This window comes from Harmonia axyridis, chromosome 1, assembly GCF_914767665.1.
Source record: "Harmonia axyridis chromosome 1, icHarAxyr1.1, whole genome shotgun sequence".
NCBI classification, from domain to species: Eukaryota; Metazoa; Arthropoda; class Insecta; order Coleoptera; family Coccinellidae; genus Harmonia; species Harmonia axyridis.
In genome coordinates this window covers 82,933,545-82,958,065 of record NC_059501.1, presented here as the reverse complement: position 1 = coordinate 82,958,065, position 24,521 = coordinate 82,933,545, and the positions used below count along the sequence as shown (strand labels likewise).

At 34.2% G+C, this 24,521-nt stretch overlaps 2 protein-coding genes across 2 annotated transcripts in view; one reads left to right on the top strand and one right to left on the bottom strand.

Moving 5' to 3' along the window:
• Window positions 1-5,334: 5,334 nt before the first annotated feature.
• Window positions 5,335-24,290, top strand: LOC123674155. Its single transcript, XM_045609059.1, has 8 exons — window positions 5,335-5,849; window positions 10,770-11,079; window positions 14,999-15,433; window positions 16,491-16,819; window positions 19,653-19,790; window positions 20,348-20,672; window positions 21,648-22,076; window positions 23,640-24,290. Exons 1-8 carry the CDS (start codon window positions 5,668-5,670, stop codon window positions 23,982-23,984), a joined length of 2,493 nt encoding a protein of 830 aa, XP_045465015.1. The 5' UTR covers window positions 5,335-5,667; the 3' UTR covers window positions 23,985-24,290.
• Window positions 24,210-24,521, bottom strand: part of LOC123670541 (lutropin-choriogonadotropic hormone receptor) — a 45,264-nt gene continuing 44,952 nt past the window's right edge. The window contains exon 14 of the mRNA XM_045607530.1: window positions 24,210-24,369. Coding sequence (XP_045463486.1) covers window positions 24,210-24,369 — 160 coding nt within the window. The remainder of the gene's footprint in view (window positions 24,370-24,521) is intronic.

The following is a 24,521-nucleotide window of genomic DNA, read 5'->3' as shown; positions in this document are numbered from 1 at the left end:
TCGATAAGTCTTGAATACTATCTCTAAAAAAGTGGAGATATGAGAGAAATATCACTGGAAACAAAATACTCGATTTCAACGAGTATTTCCTTTATTCTTTCTAGTTCTTGACGACATTTCTGAAGCATTATGCCTTGCACGCCATATACCTGTTCAATACAAAGCATCAAGTAGCTTATCTAGTGGAATTCAGGTTCTTTAATACCAAGGGTCCAAATCTACCCTAATACGTTGAGTTGATAACAAAGATGCCTTTATCTCCGTCAACAGGTATAAATAATCCACCAACTTTCTCTTTGTTGTCTGGTGAGATTCTTCGATTCCTAGTCCAACGAATAGATGAAAACCTACGTGAATCTCTTCTGAATTTTGTGCTTACTACAAAATCTGTAGCAAACATTCACAATGGAGCTTTTCGAATAAATTTAACGCTCTGAAAAGTTGTCCTTGCGATGGCAATAAACTAGATGATTGTCATCCTGATAAAATTTGAATCCCAATGCTGCAAGTACAGTGACATTAATTCAGATTCATATTAGCGACAGGGAGGTCAATTTTTGACCTCAACCCCAAATGGTTCCGCGAAAGGTTTTTGAAAATTGCCAGACCGTTCAAATTGCCGCCAGTTCGTGGAACCTTTCCTTGGATTTTGCGAGGAATAAACTGAAGAGCAGCTAAAAAAGTAAAAAAACACTATTGAAACTATTGAAAATATGACAAAAGCACTGATTTGTAGACTGGCGTCATAAATGCGTCAATCGAGAACTGTATTTCATCGATTATCCAAGGAAGCAATGAGGCCTGAAAAACTGATCACTCAACAGGTATCGATTTGACGTCAGTGACTTATTAATTTTTTTTCAGATATTATGCTTGAATGCTCATCAAGACGAAATTAGGAGGAAAACTGCCAGAAAGATTTTTCCTTACCCTATTATACGTTTTTTAATTAAATAATGAATATCATCTCTTTTTTTCGCTATGAGGATTTTCTAAAAGAATGAATTATGAAATGGTGGATTGTCCCCTCATACAGCATTTTTATAATTTTTGCGTTTTCAGGGTCAGGTTATGGAAATTTACCAATTGAATTTGTACAGGGTGTTTCACGTAAGCAGATCACTGGAATTTGTAGCTTATCCTTTGAGCGATATTAAAATGTGACCCATATAAAAATAGTATTTTTCACGGGATATCCAAAAATAGGAAAGTTATTGAGGAAAAATCATTTTCCAAATAATTTTTTTCCGTAAATTTGTCTGGTTTTCGGAATAAGAAGGTTTAGAGACAATTTCTCACCAATTGTTTTTCATTTGAACTTCCGGTTTCCTAGAAAACAGAAAGTTTTTCCTAGCAAAATATACTTAATAACATTGTCCCTTAATTTCCGAATGCTCAATCGATTCTGAATCCGAATATGTAAATATACTAAATATAGTGGTAGTTTTATATTTATTTCAAGCAATTCCATTCAAAATCAACCTAAGAAATTTCTGATTTAATATTCGGAAAATATATACATGTTTTCTGTGGTTCAATAAATATTTGATTGTCAAGTTTTGAAGTTTTGATTCTCGATTATAATAAAAGCTAAAATATAATGCATTAATTTTCATTCGAAGCTCTCAATATGTTTATTCTTGAAGAACTATGTCCACAATAGCACTTCTTTCTTGAAGAGTAAATATATTGAGAGCTTTGAATTATAGATTTTATTATAATAAAGAATGAAAACAAAATTTGACAATGGAATATTCATATAACCATAGACAACATGGACCGTTACCCCAGCCCATCGAAGGGCGCGTTTGGATTTTGCGAGAGAGCATATCCATTGGGAAGAGGTTGATTGGGAAAGAGTTCTTTTCACAGATGAGTCTAGATTCTGCCTCTACCATTGTGATCGACGTTCCCTTATATACAGACGTCCACATGAAAGATATGCTCAGTGCAATTTCCTGAATACTACTGGTTTCGGGGGAGGATCGATTATGGTATGGGGTGGAATATCTTTGACTGCTCGCACAGACCTAGTGGTCGTTGATAATGGAGCTATGAATGCTAATAGATATATAAGGAACATTCTTGAAGAGCATGTAGTGCCATTTGCCCCATACATTGGTGAAAATTTCTTTTTTATGGACGATAATGCCAGAAAACATCGTGCGCGCATCGTTCAGGAGTACCTTGAAGAGGTTGAAGTCTCTCGAATGGAATGGCCAGCAAAAAGTCCAGATCTCAATCCGATTGAGCAGGTTTGGGACAACCTCAATAGAAGGCTGAGAAGTTCAGAAAATCATCCAGCTACTCTTAATGACTTAGGAATCCAACTCAGAGAAATTTGGGAAGGATTAGATCAGAACATTTCAAGATCACTCATTTTGAGTATGAACCGTCGTTGCCGAGCTGTAATTAACGCAAGGGGTGGAAATAGCAAGTACTAAATCACTTATCAGCATTCCAGTATTTTGAAAATTGTTTATTTCTCTTCTTTCACATAAGATTCGGTGAAATCCTGAATTTTTCTCCCATTTAATGTGTCTTGTTTCGTTTGAAACCTTCCCGAGAGAACATAAAAAATGAGTTATAATGTCAATGTAGAGTTAATTTAATTAAAATTGAGATTTTCAGAATGTGCGTTCATTTTTTTGCGCAGTGTATGTTACCCAGTTCCAGATTTTCTCTATATTTTGAAGGTTATCTAGTAAACGGTGCTCTCTGTCTAACATTTCCTTATTTAAGTAATAAGGATAGTAAATTCGATATTTCAAATTACTTTAACTGCGAAACCATTCGACCCATTTGGCCCATCAATAAATTCAAACATAATTAAATGGAAAATGTTCATCCGAATAGGATATCTCTATAATGTTTTATTTCTCTATTATGTTTTATAACCTTTCCACCACTGTTGATTTAACCAAAATTGTTCCAAAATAGCCCAATTGAAGTTGTCCATTCTCTCAAACACATATACCATTCTTCAAAAACGAAGTGTATTCAAAACCTTGAATGACATATTTGCAAAACCGAGGAAATAACTTTCTTGTTGTATATTTCGAAAACACTTCGCACAAACTCTTATATGTTTGTTTATCAAGAGCGATAAGATAACCTTCATACGTTTCATTGTGAAAAAAAGCTTGACTGATCGTAAAATCTAAAAACAAACTACATTTCTCGATATAAATGCGGAATAAAGGTAAACAATCTTATGGAAATAATTTCACTTCTATTTTCAATAGGACTGGATGATATGAATTATTTATAGCTGACATTTGTTTACAGATTGAATGGCATAACTTATTGTGGTTATGTTATTGATATTTGACTCGAAATGATTCTAGTAAACGATTCAGTACGACGTAAAGCCAATTTAATTATGCTTTTAAATTGCCGTCATCTTTTGTTGACAGTTATTTATCTTGAACATTGTGCTTTAGAGTGAATTAAAAAAGTGCTCAATGAAGTGTGATTTCAGATAGTAATAATATATCTATTCAACACTAGATCCTGATGAATTTCTATTCAATCGCTTTCCTGATATTTTATTAATTTCAGCGGATCATTTCAATGTTTTACAGGTCAGTGGTCAAACTCTAGTATGTTCCGCCGGCCGTAGACACGATAACTCTGCGAATGCTGCGGCTGAGTTCGGTAGTGGGCATGCATAATCAAAAATATTAATGGATTTTCGAAATAAAGTTGTCCTATTAATTTCAAAAGTACTAATTTGATCCAGATGAAAATTTGAATTTCGATGTAAAATAGTAATTTCAAGCTCTGCAGAATATCGAAATAAACTTAAAGAAACATTGACATGAAATCAGGAGGTTTTGAAAGCTTTAAAAAATATAATAAAGAACCAAAACGTCTAGAAATCATGTAAGTTTTACCACTATTGAGTTGTAAATTTCCGAAAATTTTTACCATCAAAATAAATATTTTCTATCTACGCGATTTTCAGCTTTAAGACAATGTTATTGAGATGTAACTTAATCTGATAGGTATGTATTATATAATTTTGAGTTCGTTATAGGGAATGGACCTGAAAAAAACCAAATTCTAAAATTTGCAGATTGACGAAATTTTATCGAATGAACTTGAAACAAGGATAGGTCAACTGGAAAGTTCTTAACATTGGATGTACACACAATATGATAATATTTACGTCATTATCTCTTCTTGTTCATTATCAATCAAGCTAACAATACAATACAAAGCCCATCACCAGAAAAATTGTTATTTTTATTAATTAAATATTAAATATTAGGAAGGACTTTTCTCTTGATCTGAAGATATGGATTATAATATTAGGTCATTCTCAAAGGTAAACAAAGACCAGCTGACGATGCTCACGTAGTAACAGTTCGATGCGGTGTTTAACGATTTGTTCAAATGCGGTGTTGTCACGTCTAGCAATAATTCTGATGAGTCAGGTTTTATCAGTTACAATGAAATTTGAAAATTACGTGACTTTTGAATGTCGAAATCCCAAAATTAATTCAGCCACATCATGTTTTTGTTTATTATTTCTATAATTCCAGAATTAATTGATTGCTCCAAATCCGACCGAAATATTCTAATATAATTTGGTGGGTTTCAAGAGGTCATTGCGCATTTATTGACAAGCAATTAAGGCTTGTATGCACGTCATTGGCGCTAATACATGTAATGATCTCTTTTATTTATGAAAAAATGGTAGGCCACTGAGCTGAAAATCATTTTCGAATTCCTTGTTCAATTTGTGATAAAAAAAATCTCTCATGCGCTATATCGTTGGTAAAGGCAGCTTTTTTTCTTGAATAAATTATTTATCATGTAAGAAGTTCTTAATAATGTATGTTAAGATGTTGATTTTTTTTCGATATTAACGGCGCCTCAAGGGAAAAAAGGCATGATAGACTTATATCTCAAAATTAAAGAGGAACTCGAAAAAGTTTTTAGTTTGAGATATATCATTGCCGTACCACTTTTTCTTACAAAAAATTGAGAGTTGTAGATGAATAGTCAGTTTTAAAATAAAACTTAACACTTAAATAAGAAGCATTTGTTGACAAAGTGATAAAGGTAGTGAATTGCCATAGTTTTTTTCCTGCAGAAGCAAGCTTCTTGAATTTAGTCGCACTTATTCAATAACACCCTAGATATGTGGCCAGAATTCATTGTGAATATTTTGAGTCCACAAAAAGACGAAAATCTAAGGTTCTTTGAAATTTGATTTGAATTAATTACTCCAGCTTCTCTTGGTATATCATAGATCTTGCAAATTCACCTGGAGATAATCCTCAAAAATGATTCATATGACTCTTCAGAATGAATGAGGTATTAACAACTTTTGAAAGTTCCATAAAAAGTGAGATATTAGGAAGAAATCTTTAAAATATTAATCAAGGCCTAAAGGTTCTCTCCCACGAAACGCTCTGACTTCTCACCCGATAAATCTGGCAACGCCGCCCTCCAGCGTGATACGCGACCATTCCGGCACCACGTGCACCCAGAACCGGCTGATAAGAACCAATAGTAGGGACAGAGACAGCCACAACTTGTTTTCATCCCATCCTTCTCTACATCCGAATGTATACAAACCTCTGGGACGACGGCAACCAGACTAGTTGAAATTCGCGACCAGAGAAGACAAGACAATCCCTTAGACAGTTCCTGAAGATGGCCTCTTCAATTAAAATCGGTGCCAACCGTTCTTTCCGAGAGTTAGTGAAGGGTGTAACCAGGAGCATCACCAAGACGTCTGCAGCAGCAAACAGCGACGCTCTGACGCGTCAAGAGACGGAAAGACTCGCCTTGACGCCCAATAGATATATGCGGTTGCACAGAGAAAGCAACAACAGGTAAATTGTTTGTTTATTTGTATCAGGGCCGGGTTAGGGAGATTGTTGCGCGCGTGAGACGCCCCTGGGGTCAACGCACTTTGTATTTGGGTTACTTATGCAATTCACGGGGATGGCCTACGTGACTTCGTCAGCGTATGTTGTTTCTCTGTCTCTGTCTTTCACCTTCTTCTTGTCTGAACAAAGGATCTGGTGTTTGGGTTTGGCCGGTTTCAAAACATACACCGGCCTGTTTGTGTTACAACGGATTTTTTGGTAAAAATGATGTAGATGGAGTTTTGAGAACGTTCTATAATGTATAAAATGCCCAAGTTCTTTATTTATGATGTATTTTCTATAATCACATTAAAACGAAGTAATGTCCACAAATTCTTTAATGTTTACAACAATCGTTTCTCAACACTTCAGGTGCCATTTCGACTTCTACAAAACAAAGCTTGCAGGCCAACTTACATGTAAATTAAAGGTATCGAAAACGTTGACCGAAAAAACATGAAAACAAATGTGGATATAATAAACTTTATAAGTATATTAGACATTTGGCTCCTGGATTTCCAAACTATCTGAATATATTTAATAATGGACTAATAGGGATGATTTTACATCTGTTTGTTCGTTCAAAAGAATATTTTGAGAATTATACACTATTTATTTCAAGAGATTCGTTTGTTTCACTTTTGGAGAATTTTCATATAATAATGAAAGGTTTGTCGACAATCTTTTGAATGATTCGCATTATATAGTTTAAGTACAATATCCGAACAGAAGTATAACTTCTTTGGTGTGCGTGCATGTATCTTCTTCTTGAAAGATGTCTTCTTCATTTGTATCTTTATTGAAGATAACATTTTTGCCTTCAGCCTACATGGAGATTCGCAGTGGCTTACCTAAGAGGGTGGATAAGGGAAATATATCCCCCAAGGAGGAATATCCGTCTTAAGTCACAACGCTTAATAATTTAATCGTGCAAAAATTGAATCAACGTATTCATCAACCAGCAGTTATATCAGAGCTTGATCTATCATCGATACATTCATTCTTAACATACGGGGCATAAATGTCAAATTGATGATAAAAATCAATGAAGTAAAAGCTCCAAACTACTCAAATTGAATCGGCGGCAATTTCTCTTATTTTTTAGGACCCTTAAGTATTTAAATAAGTCTATATTATATCTAATTATCCCTTTGTCTCAAAGAATCTCTTTATCGACATTCTGGATTCCATTAGTCACCACGTTTATATTTTCACTCAGAAAGATAGGTCTGTAGGTTTAGTACATTCTGTCGAGGTGGATGACGTGAAATTTTCTATTATACATTCTCTAGATGTTTTTTCGTTATAAACCCCTCTCCCCCTCAAGGCTTAAAGAAAAAAATCTTTTTTTTTGTGTTTCATTTCTCTCTTCTTATTTTTCACACTAATTTGGTTTATATAATGATTTTTGAGCTCACATTGCACACCTCGATTTAATCCACAGAATTTTTATAGGCGTCTAATGATCGTTTCGACAACGAAACCCCTAGTTGAATTTCGACCATTAAGAACTTGATCCAAGCATTCCAGGTCCTAATCTACTAAGAAATTTCGAGTTTCAATAAGTATTATTGATATAATTTTATGCTTTTCTACCGAATTTCGTATAAAACCTATGATTTTTTTTTAAGAAAGAATTGAATTATATTAATATAGCCTTGAAAAAAACAACATCTTTAATTTCGCAAACTTTTTCATTTGACACCCATTCGAGCTTTCTCTACTTGTGAGATGTTGATGTATTGGAAAGCTGTCCAGTAACTTTCACGATGAAAAAATTGACGTATCATTGTCTCGATACATGTGACATTATCGAGTCAATTTCTTTAGTTGATTATCTTCCGAAGCCTTCACTATTTGTAGGTTTTTCATAACGTTCGAATTTTTCCGTTCGTCAAAAGAAATAACCTACATGAAATCATTTTATAATATGTATAATTTGATCTCGCCAATATATATTTTCTGTGCGTTCTTGATGACCTACTCTTCTCCATTTTTTAGTATGAATAATCAGTCGAGTAGAAAATAATGGGAGATGATTTAAATTCATTATTATGTGCTTCTTAATTATTTTCCCAGTATGATATTTCCTGTTATTACAAAAAACCTGTACATTTCCATGTAACGTTGAAACGTTGAATTCAAAAAAAAATTTAATGAGAAATTGATTTCAATTTTCCAAAGAAAAAATCACAATGATGAGAATGTTTAAGAGAAATATTCATGCTTGAGTACTCTCCCTATGATGTTTTTTGCAGATATTTAGCTCAAGTTGTGTAATAAAACACGACATGGTTTTTGATGATAACCATTGATTTAATTTCATACCGATTCTGAAAATATTAATCAGTACGTGTTGTAATTGGTTTTCCAAAGGCGATAATACGATTTAAAAAAAGTGAAAATAAAAACAATATAAATCATTCAGTGAAACATTTTTTTTCTTTGAAACGTTACAATATGCTATTATGTATTTATCGCTTTCAAGTTGTTTGGGAAAGTTATTGAAAACGACGTCGAACCGAAAATTTTAAATTTTCTTTCACACTTTCTGCTACCAAATCAATATAGGTCATACTGGTACTCTTGTAACGTGTAAAGAAAATTCACTTTCAAATTTGTCTCCAATACAACGAAGAGGTTAGTCTATCAACAGAATAATTTCGTCCATATTCTTCTTAAATTTCTTTCAGTATAAACAAATGAGCACTGATTCAGATGGAAAAACAACTAACATTGTTGAAGGGTGTATCTCTTCATGATCCAATGACAACTTAATAAACACAAATCACATAAGAAATTAAAAAAAAAAATAATACACATCATTGCCATTATAAATTACATGTTTCCATTGGAAAACAAGTTATGATTCAAAATAACAGTAGAATCACAACTGCATACATATTAGATGTTAAATCCAAAGAACCTATAACACGTAATATTCTGATATTCAATATGAATTTAAATCAGTTAAATTGTTTTTCAAGTATTGTTTGTCTGCAATTCACAGCTATATAATGACAACCTTGAAATCTAATCCTCTAACAATTGTAGTCTTGTCCAACTTGTCCAAAATGGAAAATAAATTAACATGTCTGATACGAATTTGAGTATTGTTGAATCATATTTCAGGATGTTGTTTGATCATTTCGAATGATGAATTTGAATTTCAAGAAGAAACAAATTCTCACTAACATTCATATGCAAATTCACAAAAAAATTCACATTATTATGTTTCACCTATCTCAAATAACTCAAATCATAATATAATGTTAAATATTCATTTATAGATTCATCGAGTCTGAAAAATTAATAAAATTTTTTTTTCGATGAAAATAAATAGTTTATCAACCTCTTTTTCTTCTTTGATATGGAAAATTTGAAATAATTATTAAATAACGAACAATTGTCGAGGAGGAGCTTATCGAAAGGACTCAAAAACAGGAGGAATCCCCAAAATATGTAATTTTCCCTGGTCTCATTAAGAGTATGGATAATTGCAACCATTATTGTCATGTCCATTAAAAAATTTGGGATAAGTTCATTGAACCGTATCAATCTAACAATAGAAGAGATATAATGGCATAATTCACTTTCATATATGTATCTATTAGGTCCAACCTAGATAACTGTTGCTGGTATTTATTTGTTTGTTATATTAATAAGCACCGTTATGGAAATCATGAAAATGCAATTAGAGATGACCATTTCACGTTGGTACATGAAAAATACATCTATGAAAATTATCATTCGTTTGAAGTCTAAACAGCGTTACATAAAGTGTAGGAAGTGAACTCAATTCGAGTCAAATTGCCTTGGTAAATTGAAATGAGTGTATCTTTGACTGGAATTATATCTAGTACAATCGCGCTCTATGAACAAAAACAAACACGGTGTGTTATCGAAACAATTATTTTTGAATAATATCGAATTTGTGTCATAGATAGAGAAATCAACAATAGTTTCCATTTAAAGCAATTATTATTATGATTGATTCGCCCAACACTGATTGAAGCAGTGTGAGATAATTAATATAACATAACATTATCATGTTCAAATAATCGGCATATTTTGATACAAATATCACTCAAGATACATAATTATATATTGATTCCAATTGATTAAATCGTGATATCTTTATACGTATGTATATTATAAAATAAATACATATAACCTTTGATGTATCATAAAATGTTACATGGAAATCCACAGGTTTTTTCTAGTAACAGGAAATATAGTACTCGGGAAATGATAATCAATTGAAATCATCTTTCATCATCATTTACTACTGGACTTATTGTTGGTAACTACTAGAAAATAGAAGACGTTAATCAAGAATGTATAAAACGAGATCTAATAACATATTAATTGGTGAGATCATTTTTATTCAGCCAAACTTTTGCTGAAATTTTATGTCGATCTGTGTTTTTCAATAAAAATAAGAGACCTTGACATGGTTATAATGGCAATACTGTGTATTATTTTTTCATTTCTTATGTTATTTTTGTTCAGTAGGTTATGCCATTCAATTATGAAAAGATACAACTATACATTTTGAATAGTTCTATCAAAATCACTGCTCATTTGTGAATACCGAATTTTGAATTGAATTATCTTTACACGATACAAGAGTACAATAACGACAAATAAATGTACGCAACAAGAGAATATTTATTTGGTAGCAGAAGAATAATTCGAAATATTTCCATAATTTTCCACTCAATCAAAAATATATGTATGTTGCAATCTTCTATCCATATCTATCCTGTGTATTTATAGCTTTTTGATTTCATAATTGAATTCTCCTACTAGCACACTTAACCATTTCTTATCATTTCAAATTGCAGTGAAATATTTACTAAATTCATCAATTATTTATTCCAGAGCATTATCCACCATCCAGTCAAAGGCAAAACTAAACCCCTCATCATGGTCCATCGTTTCCAAAGAAGAAAGCAGAGAATTCATGGCCATCTTTCCAGATCTCGTGAGAGATCTGACTGACGCTGGTCGTCATACAGACATCACAGAAATAAACAAAAGATACGCTAAACTGTTACAGTACAATGTACCAAGTGGCAAGAAGAACAGAGGACTGGCGGTTGTTGGAGCATACAAGATGTTCGAACACCCTGACAGACTCACTCCTGAGAACATAAGACTGGCGAACATCCTTGGTTGGTGCGTTGAAATGGTAAGTTTCAATGATGAAGCTTTGAGTTTGATAACTGGTAGTACTTTTTGAATCATATTTTTCATTATGTTAAATATTTTTTACCCAATATTTTGGCACAACTACCAGCACTTAGTTATCTCGTCGTCATATCACTCTCAGCTATCTTCACGCTGTCAGTTAAATCTAGTAAACCGAAGGTTCCACGTATGGGACGACAGGGAAACATGAAAAACGTCCTATAAATACAGGTTTTTTACTTGGGTTTGTGAAGAGACTTATTGTATCTTGATAAGGCACCTGTCAAGATAATGTCAGAATGTTTCTGAAAACACTCCATCTAGTCCTTCTAGTGATTGAGTGGTTTTAGTGTTTACACCAGTTATCCTTGTGTAGATATCTATTGCGGAAATGATACATCCTATGAAGGTTTTTGTTCAATTTTTTCATATGGAGGAACCTTTTTATTGGTGATGGTGAATTTCAATTTCTTGAATATATTTTGTTTTCCATCAATAAGTATTTTTGATATCAGCAAAAATAACATAAAAGAACTATGAAGAGTGGATATATTTTATCAGTAGGAAGCAAAGAGTTGATAAAGAATATCCCATTGACATTGAAGTGATCTTCAAGGTCGTTCGCTAGATATAAAAATAAAATTATTTTAATGGGAGATCTTCTGTTGAACTTAAATTAAAACATTTGAATGTTAACTAATACTTTTTTATAGACGCAAAGTAGTTCAATGCTTAGGAAATCGAAATTAAAATACAAGATGATAATGAAGTTCCGGAAATTATTCAGTTCAGGGGAACACTGATTATGTATTATTCTTCCTAATTTGAATGATATAGTCATCAAAATATTTTTCCAACGCATATCGACTTCAGTACTTTATGCGTATTCTATTTTATGTCTCATTTGGACTTGAAACGGGCGAACCGAAGCTGTAATGTGATTTTGAAGGAAAAAGCACTACAAGTTTTGCTCTATGGTTTATTTTTTCACCGTGAACAATGCCCCAAAATTTCATTAATGGAAGTAATAAAACAAAATTGATGTATTCTTAAAATGCTGCACCTAATTGATAGATGAGATTCAAACTCCGCCTGAGTATATGAGGAAGTGGTGCCAACTCATCAATGAAAAAATATCTACAATTCCTAGTTATTTAAACTGAATATTCTCGGTACTTTATGAGAGAATAAAAACCAATAAAATCCTCATATTATTCCATTTATCAAGAAAGTAAATATTTTATGCTGATATGCGTTCCGAAAATGAAACAATGACATTTTCGAAATTTTTATCTGTATCATCAGGTCACATTAACACCATCACGTTTCTTGCTCGTGAATTCAATCGTGAAATAACACTTATCAAATTGTAAATTTCCATCGTTTCAATCACACCATTCAATGAATGAATGACACAATCCAATCAATCGACACTTCGCCGACAATAACATTTCGATTATCGGTTCAGTTTGATGGTAATAATGCGATAATACCTACTCCCATTTCGTACGCGTGATTGCTATCGATATGCAGAGCTGTCGCTAGCCAAATTGTCACCCTAGGAAGAGAACCAACTTGCCGCCTTAATGAAAGTCGACTCTGCAAAATGCAAACAATTAATATTGGGTAATTGGGACCTTCCAAAGAGAGATGGAAAAATTGAAGGCATATCTTTGAAATATTTTGATAACATAGGGAAATGTTATCCCACGAAACCAACATTTCCTTTTTCGACATTTTTCACGAAATGATTTGTGGAAAGGTTTGTTATAAATACTCAGAAGTACAACTTTACTTCCGCCATTGTCATGCAGTAAAATTACTTTATTAAGTCTCTCGTTGTATTCCGGCCGTTTCTCTTTCAATGCTCTGCTCCAACTCATTAATTGCGTTCGATAACGATCGCCTGTGATTCTTTCAGTCGGTTTTAACAACTCATTACACACTAGGCCGAGATGGTCCCACTAAATACTGAGCATGATCTTGGAACCGTGAATATTCGGTTTAGACGTCGATGTGGAAGCATGACCGGGATATCCTCATGATTTTCTGCGCTTGGTATCATGGTATCGAACCCATTTTTCGTCTCCAGTCACAATGCGATGCAGAAATCCCTTTCGTCTTTGCCTTGCAAGCAGCTGTTCACAAGCAAACAAACGCCGTTCAACATCTCTCGGCTTCAACTCGTACTGCACCCAATTTCCTTGTTTTTTAATCATTTCCATGACTTTCAGCCGTTTTGAAATGGCTTGTTGCGTCACTTTTCTTCACAATTTTCCTACTGATTCTGGTTGCATTTGATACGAGTCTTCAACAAGTAATGCCTCCAATTCTGCATCTTCGAAAACCTTCTCTCTTCCACCGAAATGATGTCTTCGAAGTCAAAATCACCGTTCTTGAAGCGTTGAAACTCCTCTTGGCACGTTCTTTCACCAATAGCGGCCCCACCATAGGTATTTGAGACTATTCGAAGAGCCTTATCTGCAGATTGCTTCATATTAAAGCCAAAAATCAAAACCTCGCGCGAATGACGAGAATTTGGCTGGTAAGCAACATGCTTAATTGAGAATAACTTCATGGTGCAGACATAAATCGACTGATATTTGGATACATTTACGATCTATTTATTTCGACTACCACTTACCGCTACAGCAAATTGTAAAGCTTACTTCCATTAAGTTAATTTGAAGAGTTCTCAAATACAAACGTACATTGAAAAACTGAGCATTTACATTGAACAATAAAAAAATATTATTATACATGAAATAAAAAAACTTCTTAATTAGTTTAAGCGTCATAACTCGTTAGAAAAGAGCTCTTTTGTACCTAAAACAATAATGAAGTTATAAATATAATTGAAACATAAAGTTGAAACGACAGTTTTGGTTATATCGTTCTCTTAGAATCGAAAAACGAATTTATTCTACTTCTATATAATAATAATATATAAGAATAAATCAATTCTGGTCTCATGAAACACGAAACGTATACTCGGAATAAATTCTGAATCTCTTGTTGGATATATACGGTGTAACCCAATGTTTTAAATATAGACAGACACTTGTTGTGAATATTGAGGCGTGCCATTCAACCGGTAGTTGTAACCGGTTTGTGGAATCGAATACTAAATAGGTTTGCAGTTCGCCCAAGATTGGGAGTTCATAAAAAAGGAGATCGCAATATAAATTACGTATTGATGCTTTGTGAATTGGTCAAAAAGATTCATTATTTAACATCAATATAAAGAATTCAGAAAATGAAATTCGTATATTTCGAAATCTTCACTAAGTTGATTTTTTTTGCGATTCTCACGTCATGTCGAGGAATTTGTTTGAGATCATCTTTTTTCTTCAAATTGGTGCTGAAGCACACAGAACTTATCCTCCATGCGTTATTCTCTAGCTGATCTCTTAACGCTAGTATCTTCTCAGGCCTTCGCGCTCTCCAGATTCAACCTCCTGCGGTGTTCACATATCGACCAAGTATCTTGGTGGATCTGAAGTTTGCAACATAGGCAGAAATCGCCCAAAAAATCCACACTACTCTAGAAAAAGGAGTGCGAATCCTCAAACCTTTCAATTCAATGAAACTTCCCTGGAAATTTATCTGTTCTTTTTATAACACTGTTTTTGTTCTATGAAATTGGGAACTACCCAAGGCACAACATGTACTATATTCAATCTGTGACTGTTGTGAACTCTTTTGTCCGCGAGAACTTCATAAATACAGTAATCATAGCAATTAAAGTAGTATAACTGAGTTAAAGCTTATACCTCAACCTAAAAACATCGATGAAAATGATTAAAACACAACTCCAATGAAGATTTGAATAGTTATTTGCTAAACCAGTATATTTTGCATCTATCAGTAACTAAAAAACATCTCACGTTTCAAGTATCAATAATTTTTTCTACTTGCAGCTAGCTGGCATGTTTGTTGTCAACACCGACCTGATCAACCAAGCAGAAATAAGACGAGATGCACCCTGCTGGTACACGAAGGAAGACGTTGGACTGATGGCTGTGAACGACAGCGTCATGTTACAAGGTGGCATGTACGCTTTACTGCGAAAGTATTTCTCACAACACAGCTGTTACGTTCCCATCACAGAACTGTTGCATGACGTCACCTTGAAGAGCTCAATGGGTCACGCTTTGGACAAGTTGTGTAGCAGCCAAGGCTTGGAAAGCTTCACGATGAAGAAATACGATGCTATCGTCAAGTACAGGAATGCTTATCTCACGTTCCATTTGCCTGTAGCTTTAGCTATGTACTTAGCTAACCATACTGATGCGGAGATGCACAGGCAGGCTAAAACCATTCTTCTTGAGATGGGTCAATTCTATCAAGCACAGGTAGGTGAAAATACCACATCAATAATCAAGTATAGGCTGACCTAATGAAACAAGAACTTGTGCACTGTAGATTAGATTTAGATTTGAGGGAGGTTTCATTGCACCACAACCTTATGATATGTTGTGCCTCATTAGAGCTGTTCTCGCCATCTGTCTACAGCTCGCCCTCAAGTTCCAGAGTTTTCATGAACTCCAGTATCTGGGATGGCCCCAAGGGGGTTACTTTCTCACCTCTATAAATCTCTTGTTCAAAGCATTTTTTTGCGTTGGCTAGCGATGGCCAGACCACCCAGGTGATCTGGAGTTTCTTCCTTCTCCCCAATTTATCTGCTATCGTCGTCCTCTGCCAGACTCTTTCTCATGAGGTTATGCCCTGTAAGGAATCCAGTGAAGAGGTGCAGCATTTTTTTGCTCAGAACCAGATACCCCCTAAATCCTGCAGCATCAAAGCTTTTCAAGGACCCAACCCAGGAATATTCGGCCAGAGTATTCCTCTTTCGGTGTTTTTCTTCTCCTGAAACTCTTGATTGTACATTTACCTTCAACACATAAAGATTCTGGGCTAATTCTCGAGGGACTGGGAAACTAGACTAAACAGACCTTCTTGATTCTTGCACATTTCTTTGAGTTTCCTTCGAAACTGTCCGAATATTTTGCTGTATCACGTTTCTGATAATTTCTTACTAGGTTCATTTGCACACATCTTTGGATTGCAATTATTTCTGCCAGTAAGATTCTCGAACGGTGGCCTAACAATAATGAGCATTTGGTGCCAGCTCTAATACTCCAGCGCCAGTCCCCGTCTTGGTTTTAGAACTATCAGTGTACCTGTGCACTATAGATGTACCTACTTTTATAAAAAAGACTGCAACAAAATTCTTACTGCTCGACTCACAAACATAGGTAATAAGATATGAGGAGACAAAGTCAGAGTGTTACCTGGAGTGGAAACAACGCTTCTCTTTTATGTATTTCTTTTTGTCGGTTTACTCATTACTTGAATCGCGTTAAAAAAGGTTTTTAGAAGCATTAATACTAACAATTGATGTTTTTTCAGGATGACTTCTTGGACTGCTTTAATGATGTATCAACCACTGGAAAGCCTTCAAGGTACATTCAAGAAGGACGTTGCACTTGGCCCATTGTGGTAGCACTACAGAAAGCATCACAACCTCAAAAGAAACTCCTGCAGGATTACTATGGCAAATCAGACCCAGCCTCTCTGGAAATAGTAAGGACTCTGTTCCGACAATTGAGCTTGCCTTGTACATTCGCCGTTTTCGAGGAATCTAGCTACAATTTAACCAATACTCAAATCCACCAACTCACCAAAGGCCTTCCCCACAAATTATTCTTCAAGCTGATGGAAAAAGTCTATAAGAGGGAGTACTGATTCCTGACTGATGTTGATCCTCGCTCAGTATTTTGTGATTCATAAGAACCTTAGCGATATTCTATCATATTTTGAAGGAGCCACACTCAGCGGGATTTGCCTGATGTGATATTCGTTGGCGGTTTCAGATCTCGCGGTGTGTGGCTCCTTTAAGTTGTCCCTAAGCTTTAACGTGGTGATCCAATTCGATGACTGCGAGATTGATGTGTGATATTCTAGGTATTAGGTTAAGATTTCTACAATCACTAATGGTGGTGAAAATGATTTTTTTACCGGTTCGTTTCAGAATCGACAAAATTATTTTTGTTTGTAATTTTATATGATCATAAGGTAGATGATAGAATTTATGTTAGATCGAGGCTTTCTGTTTTAAATAAACATATAAATATATTGGGTTTTTTATTCTGGAGGTTCAACTCTTTCAGTAACATGAATGCATGATGCTTTACTTTCGGTATGTTGTGATATTTTTGAGGATGAATAGGTTCTTTTTTATTATTTTCACTACAAATTGATTCTTCTTATTGGGAGAAACCTTCAAGAAATATGTTAAATTACAGTCTTCGTAAATAACAAAATCCTTATTTTGGGTGATCTATTTGAGCGCATGTTCCTAGAACAGATCGCTCTATCTATTCGTCACAATATCTATTATTCTGGAGTTTTGAGCCCGAGATTCTCCTTTCGAATGAAAAGACTTAAGAATTTACACGATAGGTTCAGATTTTGAATAGATTTTTAAATTTTGTATTTCTGTCAATATTCGAACTGCAGATAAGATCGGAATTACAATGTGCATTCAGATGTGAATAGAATGACAATTCCAAGCCTCGTTCGAGATTTTATGTTTATATCATAAGAAGATCTATAGAAGATTCAAGAAAAATATTGAAAAAAATCACCCAATACTTATTATGAAATAAAAATTTTCATTAATCAAAAATTCTGAAAGAATATTATGAAATAATACCTAATATTTCTGTGATAACAGGATCGAGTTGAAATTTGTGTATTTAAAGAGTATTCCAAGCTGCATGAACCAGAATTTCATGTAGAGAACGGCGACAGAACCAATGAAAATTTGGGCAGTATATAGAGAAAATAAGGGAAATCATGGACTTTAAAGTTAGGAGCCAATTGCTGCTTTGAAGGTTGCTATACAGTCATGTGGTCTACAAGGATGCAATTGGACTTCAATGAACGAACAATAAAAATGTCCTGACTTTGCGTCAGTGCTTCACTAACTTTTTTTTATGTCATTTATTATATTGAGCAGTGTGCTGATGAGAACGTCTCAATTTTGGGCAGACTATCTTTAAAATTATTGATCATTGAATTAACAAACAAACTGATATAATTATGAAAGCCGAATTGTATTTCAACCTATTTTTCAATCAACTTGATTCTACGCAGAAATATTGATAGAATAGTTTGTTATTTACGAAATCCCGATCTATATTCTCCTTTAATGTGTTTGGGTTAAGAGAATAATAACAACAGAAATGCCCTAACCTTTTGAAGATGAACAAAACAATTTCAATTAAAGATAGTATATTTTCAATGCTTTACGCCATTTTACAGTTGGATAATGGATTTTGAGACTTCTTGATTGTTATTTATTGAATGAAACTTGGAAGAATTAGAAGAAACTAAACAGCAGTGAAGCTGAAACGTTTATATCGGTTCGTGGTAGAGAATACTACTTTGTCTAAAAAGACCTGAATTGTTGAATAAAATAGAGCTCGAAAAACTAGAGCACTTTTGGGTCATCGTGAAACATTTCTTCGGCTGACAGAAATGAAAAATTTGACTCAACATAATGAAATTTAACGTAACGTAATATAACGTAACGTGACGCAACGTAACGTAATGTAACGTAACGCAAGTTCACGTAACTTAAACGTAACTTGAACGTAACTTAATATAACTTTAACGTAACTTGAACGTTACTTAAACATAACTTAAAACGTTACTTAAACGTAACTTAAAACACTACTACGCAATTCACTGTAACGTGACGCAACTTAACGACGTAAAGTAACGTTCTTTTACGAAAGGTCTCGTCGAGAGAAACCCGACATCCATAGAGGTTTTTTTTTATCAAAATGTAACGTCTTATTGGACAACTCTACGCATCGTGATACATGATATAGATCTCTGTCCGGGGAATGAGCGTTCAAAAAATGGGTTGCATTAATTGATTTTCTGCCATTTTTATTCGAAATGTAGTTATTTGAGTACTTTCGCTATGATTTCATTACCTACTTATCTACCTTTGGGTCGCTGATTTTTTAATCCTTATCCTCTTTTTTTATCTTTCTGGGTGATGTTTTAATAATAATAACGTTTATTCAACAAATACAAAAAAAAAAATGTTTCACAATAAAATAAAATGAATGAACAAGGTTGACGAGCGATAAGTGTTCTTTCACTTGTTTCGCATAAATATAAAAAGTCAATGAAAATCATTACATAAAAACATACTTATACATAGTACCTACAAAAAGAAATGACAAAAACACACGCACAAATAATAAACCACAGAAATAAAATTAATACACAATATGAAGATCCATAATAGGTAGGATTTATTTAGCTCACGTAAGCATCGAAATGTTTAATACTCTATTAATATTATGACCCCATCTAATGAATAGCTTTCTATGAAAAAATAACATGACACAATTTCCAAATTTACTAGTTGAACTATCATGTTTATACCGAATAAATAGTTAAGGTTCAATTCTTCAATTGACCCATAGGTTAATCGTTGCAGGTCATATTTTCCCAAAAAATAGCTTATCAAGTTTGATAATGGCTGCATAGACCTTCAAAGATTTTTCCTGCATTCATCATCCAAAACGCATCTGAAGAGATGTCGAGGCACGCTCGATTTTTACTTCAACAAGTTAGCAAAATTAATAGAATTGACAAAACGGCATCCAAAAATGGAAAAAAGTACAAGTGAGTAAAAATTCAGGTTTTGAAGGATTCATCCTCAATTTTCAGAGAATAGTGATATTATCTTCTCATTTTCTTGATTTCCGTTATTGAAATCTTTGCATGTAACATTGAATAGTTTACTTTATCTTCACAAAAAAATACCTTATTACATTACACAACTTTTAATCTAGAATAATGTTCAATATTATCTTGTATTTATCCATCCTAATTATGTAATTAGATTAGAATGGATTTCAGATATTCGTATCGATTGAATATATGATTTTTGTGAATTATCTTGTTTATTTGTGTTAACATTTTTCTGGAATATTTTTTATCTGATACCACAATTTAAGTGCCTACTACGAAATCTTGATTCTTTTTTGCATCTTGTTCACAGATTTTAAGTCGAAAATACATATTACATGTTTCAGTCTTTTTTCTCTTCTTTTCCGGTTTTTCTTCAAGAGAATGGGGTTTTCATTTCATTCGATTCGATTTAAGTTTTTTTTTCAATTATTCATCCCATTCAGATTATAAGCCAAAAAATTGCTCACTATTCGATTTTTAAATTACAGCACTCAGGCTCTTTTGGAAATGCCCATGTTACCAAATTCCCTATCTAGATATCCTTCGAAAATAAAAATTTTACCAGATGAAGAAATGGAACACTTCAGGTCGTTTTTACCACTCATAATGCAAGATTTGACCACAACAAATTTAATAACTGACAGGGAAGAAGTGAAACAACGTCTTGGAAAAATACTACATTATAATATAACTACCGGTAAACAAATAAGACCAGCTTTACACATAGCTAGCTATAAATTCATCCTAGGAAGAGAAGATCTAACAGGAGAGGAATTCCAAAATGCTGCATTGATTGCTTGGTATATAGAAATGGTGAGTAATTTTTTTTTTTTTTTGGTGTTTTTTTTAGAGCTATAGAACTTTAAATTGCAATAAAACAACGATGGATTATTCGATTGACATGAATTTTATTTATTCGCAAGATAATCTTGTGGCATTACATTTTAAATATGATTTCTGGCATATGACCACCACAACTGGCTCAGATGTAGTCCAATCTGGACGTCCAATTTTCGATGACTTTTTCCAACATTTGTGACCGTATATCGGCAATAACACGGCGAATGTTGTCTTCCAAATGGTCAAGGATTTGTGGCTTATCCGCATATGACTTTACATAGCCCCACAGACATTAGTCTAGCGGTGTTAAATCACAAGATCTTGGAGGCCAATTCACAGGTCCAAAACGTGAAATTAGGCGGTCACTAAACGTGTCTTTCAATAAATCGATTGTGACACGAGCTGTGTCACATGTTGCGCCGTCTTGTTGGAACCACAGCTCCTGGACATCATGGTTGTTCAATTCAGGAATGAAAAAGTTAGTAATCAATGCTCCATACCGATCACCATTGACTGTAACGTTCTGGCCATCATCGTTTTTGAAGAAGTACGGACCAATGATTCCACGGTGTTTCGACATACACTTGAGGATTAGCTCCACTCCAAATGCGGCAGTATTGTTTGTTGACGTAGCCATTCAACCAGAAGTGCGCTTCATCGCTAAAAAAAATAAAATGGACGTAGTGCGCGATACGTATTCTGCACAGAACCATTATTTTCGAAATGAAATTGCACTATTTGCAAGCGTTGTTCAGGCGTGAGTCTATTGATGATGAATTGCCAAACCAAACTGAGAATAAATCACTTGACAGCTGTTAAATCGGTCGCCATCTTGAACAGTAATGCCAACTTGAAGTTATATACCTCGAAAAAAACACCCGTTACAAGTCAATCTTGGACTGGGACCGGATCTGGATTGAAGACCGGTTTTCATTTATTATTTTTTAGATATCTTCTTTCATGTTGATGATGGACGACATAATCGACAACTCTGAGACAAGAAGGGGTAAAATTGCTTGGTTCAAATTGGAAAACGTAGGTCATCAAGCAATAAACGATGGCATCCTTCTTCAAATGTCTGTATTCAAATTATTGGAGAAATATTTCGTCGATCATAAACATTACAATGATATCGTCAACGTTTTCGTTGATATTATCTTGAAAACAATGGTTGGACAGGTAATGGACTGTGAAAGATGGTCACTGGAGAAATCTACTATGGATAGGTTCAACAATATCGCTTACAATAAAACTGGGTATTATACTTTTTATTTTCCCGTGATAACAGCCACGTTTATAGCTAAACGTCCTGATTTGGTGAAAGACAAAGAGGTCTTCAGAGTTTTTATGGAGTTGGGAAGGTTTTATCAAGTGCAGGTGAGTAAACCTACCTAGGATTTTATTTCACGTTATAACCATCACGTTGTATTGTATTATATCATTTCGAATAATCCTGATTTATTGAGATTATCTTTATACTAGCCGTTGTACATTTTAAAAGGAGTTCATTGGTTTAATTATCTACAAAGGCGTACATCTGTGCTTCCACCGTTTTTTTTTCCGAAATTCGAGGCTTTATTGTAAAAAACTGGTTATTTATTTATAATTCAAAGTATTGTTCATCGCTGGCTACTACTTTCTCCCATCTTTCGGGCAGCGTACGAACCCCGCGTTGAAAAAACTGGTGATCTTTAGAACCGATCCACGAATCTATGCAATTTTTTACTTCTTCATAAGATCGGATGAGTTTTCGCAAGCCAGGTTGTGTGCCATTGATCGAAAAAAGTGATAGTCCGAGGGAGCAATGTCTTGAGAATACGGCGGTTGGTGTAGGACGTCCCATTTCAACGTTTCGAAGTATGTCTTGACCACTTTCGCTACATTCGATAACAATCGCCTGTGATTGTTTCAGTCTGTTTTAACGACTCATAATACAATATGCCGATCTGGTCTCACCAAACACTGAGCATGTCCTTGGAACCATTGTTTTGACCGTCGACGTTAAAGCATGGGCGGGATATCCCCATGATTTTCTGCGCTTGGGATTATCGTAATGAACCCAATTTTCCTCTCCAATCACAATGCCATGCAGAAATCCTTTCCGTCTTTGCCTTGCAAGCAGCTGTTCACAAGCAAACAAACGCCGTTCATCATCTCTCGGCTTCAACTCGTACGGTACCGAATTTCCTTGTTTCAGAATCATTCCCATGACTTTAAGGCACTTTTGATTGACTTGTTGCGTCACTCTCAATGATCTTACCAATTCTTGTTGCGTTTGACACGAGTCTTGAAAAAGTAATGCCTCCACTTCTTCATCTTCGAAAACCTTCTCTCTTCCACCGCCATGCTGGTCTTCGACGTCAAAATCAGCGTTCTTGAAGCTTGGAATCTATTCTCGGCATGTTCTATTACTAAAAGCGGCCTCACCATAGGTATTTGAGAGCATTTGATGAGCCTCAGTCACAGATCTCTTCATATTGAAGCAGAAAATAAAACCTCCCGCAAATGACGAGAATTTGGCTCGTAAACTGATATTTTTAATGGAGAATAACTTTATGATGCAGACACAAATCGACTAATATTTCGACTGCGTTATGTATATAAACACCTACTATTATTGCATGACATCTACGATCTATTTATTTCGACTACCACTTACTGCTACAGTCATCTATAGCAAAAAACTTGTGCAACTAATGAATGTGTGAGCTATGGCGCAACCATGTGTTGCATTTCTAGGCCAAAGGTTAAATATTTTCCGATACCAAAATTTCATGAAAACCAAATATGAAAATGAGTATTTAGGTCGATATTAATTTATTTAAATAAAGCAAAATCAAGTCGTTCAACCTTGATGATTTATTTACTAATGTACACTAAAATGCTTTGTTCACAAAAACTCTCTGCTCGAAGTGTAATTATATTTTCTTCTGTCAACAGAATGACTTTTTGGACGTCTATGGTGAGAGTTACTCAGGTAAGTTAGGAACCGATATCCAGGAAGGAAAATACTCTTGGCTTATAATAAAGGCTCTAGAGCTCGCTACACCCGCTCAAAGGGAGGAACTGAGGAACTGCTATGGAAAATGGAACAACGAATGTGTCCAAAGAGTAAAAAATATGTACGAAGAATTAGAATTGCAAAATACTTACGATGAGGAAGTGGAGAGGATTTACCGAAAAGTTTTAACTTCTATTTCCAAAATCAAAAGTGAATTAGCTAGAGAACTTATGCATAGTATCACTAGAGTATGTTTAGGTTACGATTTTCATCTTCAAAGATGAGGAATGTTATGATGAAAAGAAACTAATTTTTTATATTGATATTTATTGAAGATTCACTTTCATTGTACATTCACGTTAAATCTCTACTATATACATGGTTCTTATTAAACTTCTGGAAAGTACCTAAAGTAACTAAATCACAATATTGAACATCATAATATATTTGTTTTGTAACGTTTATATTGATAGAAAAATTCCTACTCGATTCTCATAAAATTGAGATACTCAAACATAAACATCGTTACGAAAATTATTAGTAGATTCTAGTTGTTTACAGTCATCTACAGGCAATAAAGGATATGGACTCTTGCTGTTGTTCCCTTCATGCATCTGATGATGAGATGAAGCTGTGTTTCGACGTTTCAGATGCTTGTCGTAGCCGCATCTGAAACAAACAAATATAGATATAGATAAAGATTTCATTTTGTGATATATCATAGAGAAAATCAGAAATTGTTGACTGGCATCTGAAACGACTTGGAAAACTTCCTATCGACCATATAATATTTAGAGTTATCAAATTACAACAACTGTGAT

What these genes read in the sequence shown, in the direction of transcription:
- LOC123674155 (XM_045609059.1), top strand. Translation starts at nt 5,668, where the DNA reads ATGGCCTCTTCAATTAAAATCGGTGCCAACCGTTCTTTCCGAGAGTTA. An exon ending in CACAGAGAAAGCAACAACAG is followed by an intron (nt 5,850 to 10,769) that starts GTAAATTGTTTG and finishes TATTTATTCCAG; the next exon opens with AGCATTATCCACCATCCAGT. An exon ending in GAAAAAGTCTATAAGAGGGA is followed by an intron (nt 16,820 to 19,652) that starts GTACTGATTCCT and finishes ATGGCTGCATAG; the next exon opens with ACCTTCAAAGATTTTTCCTG.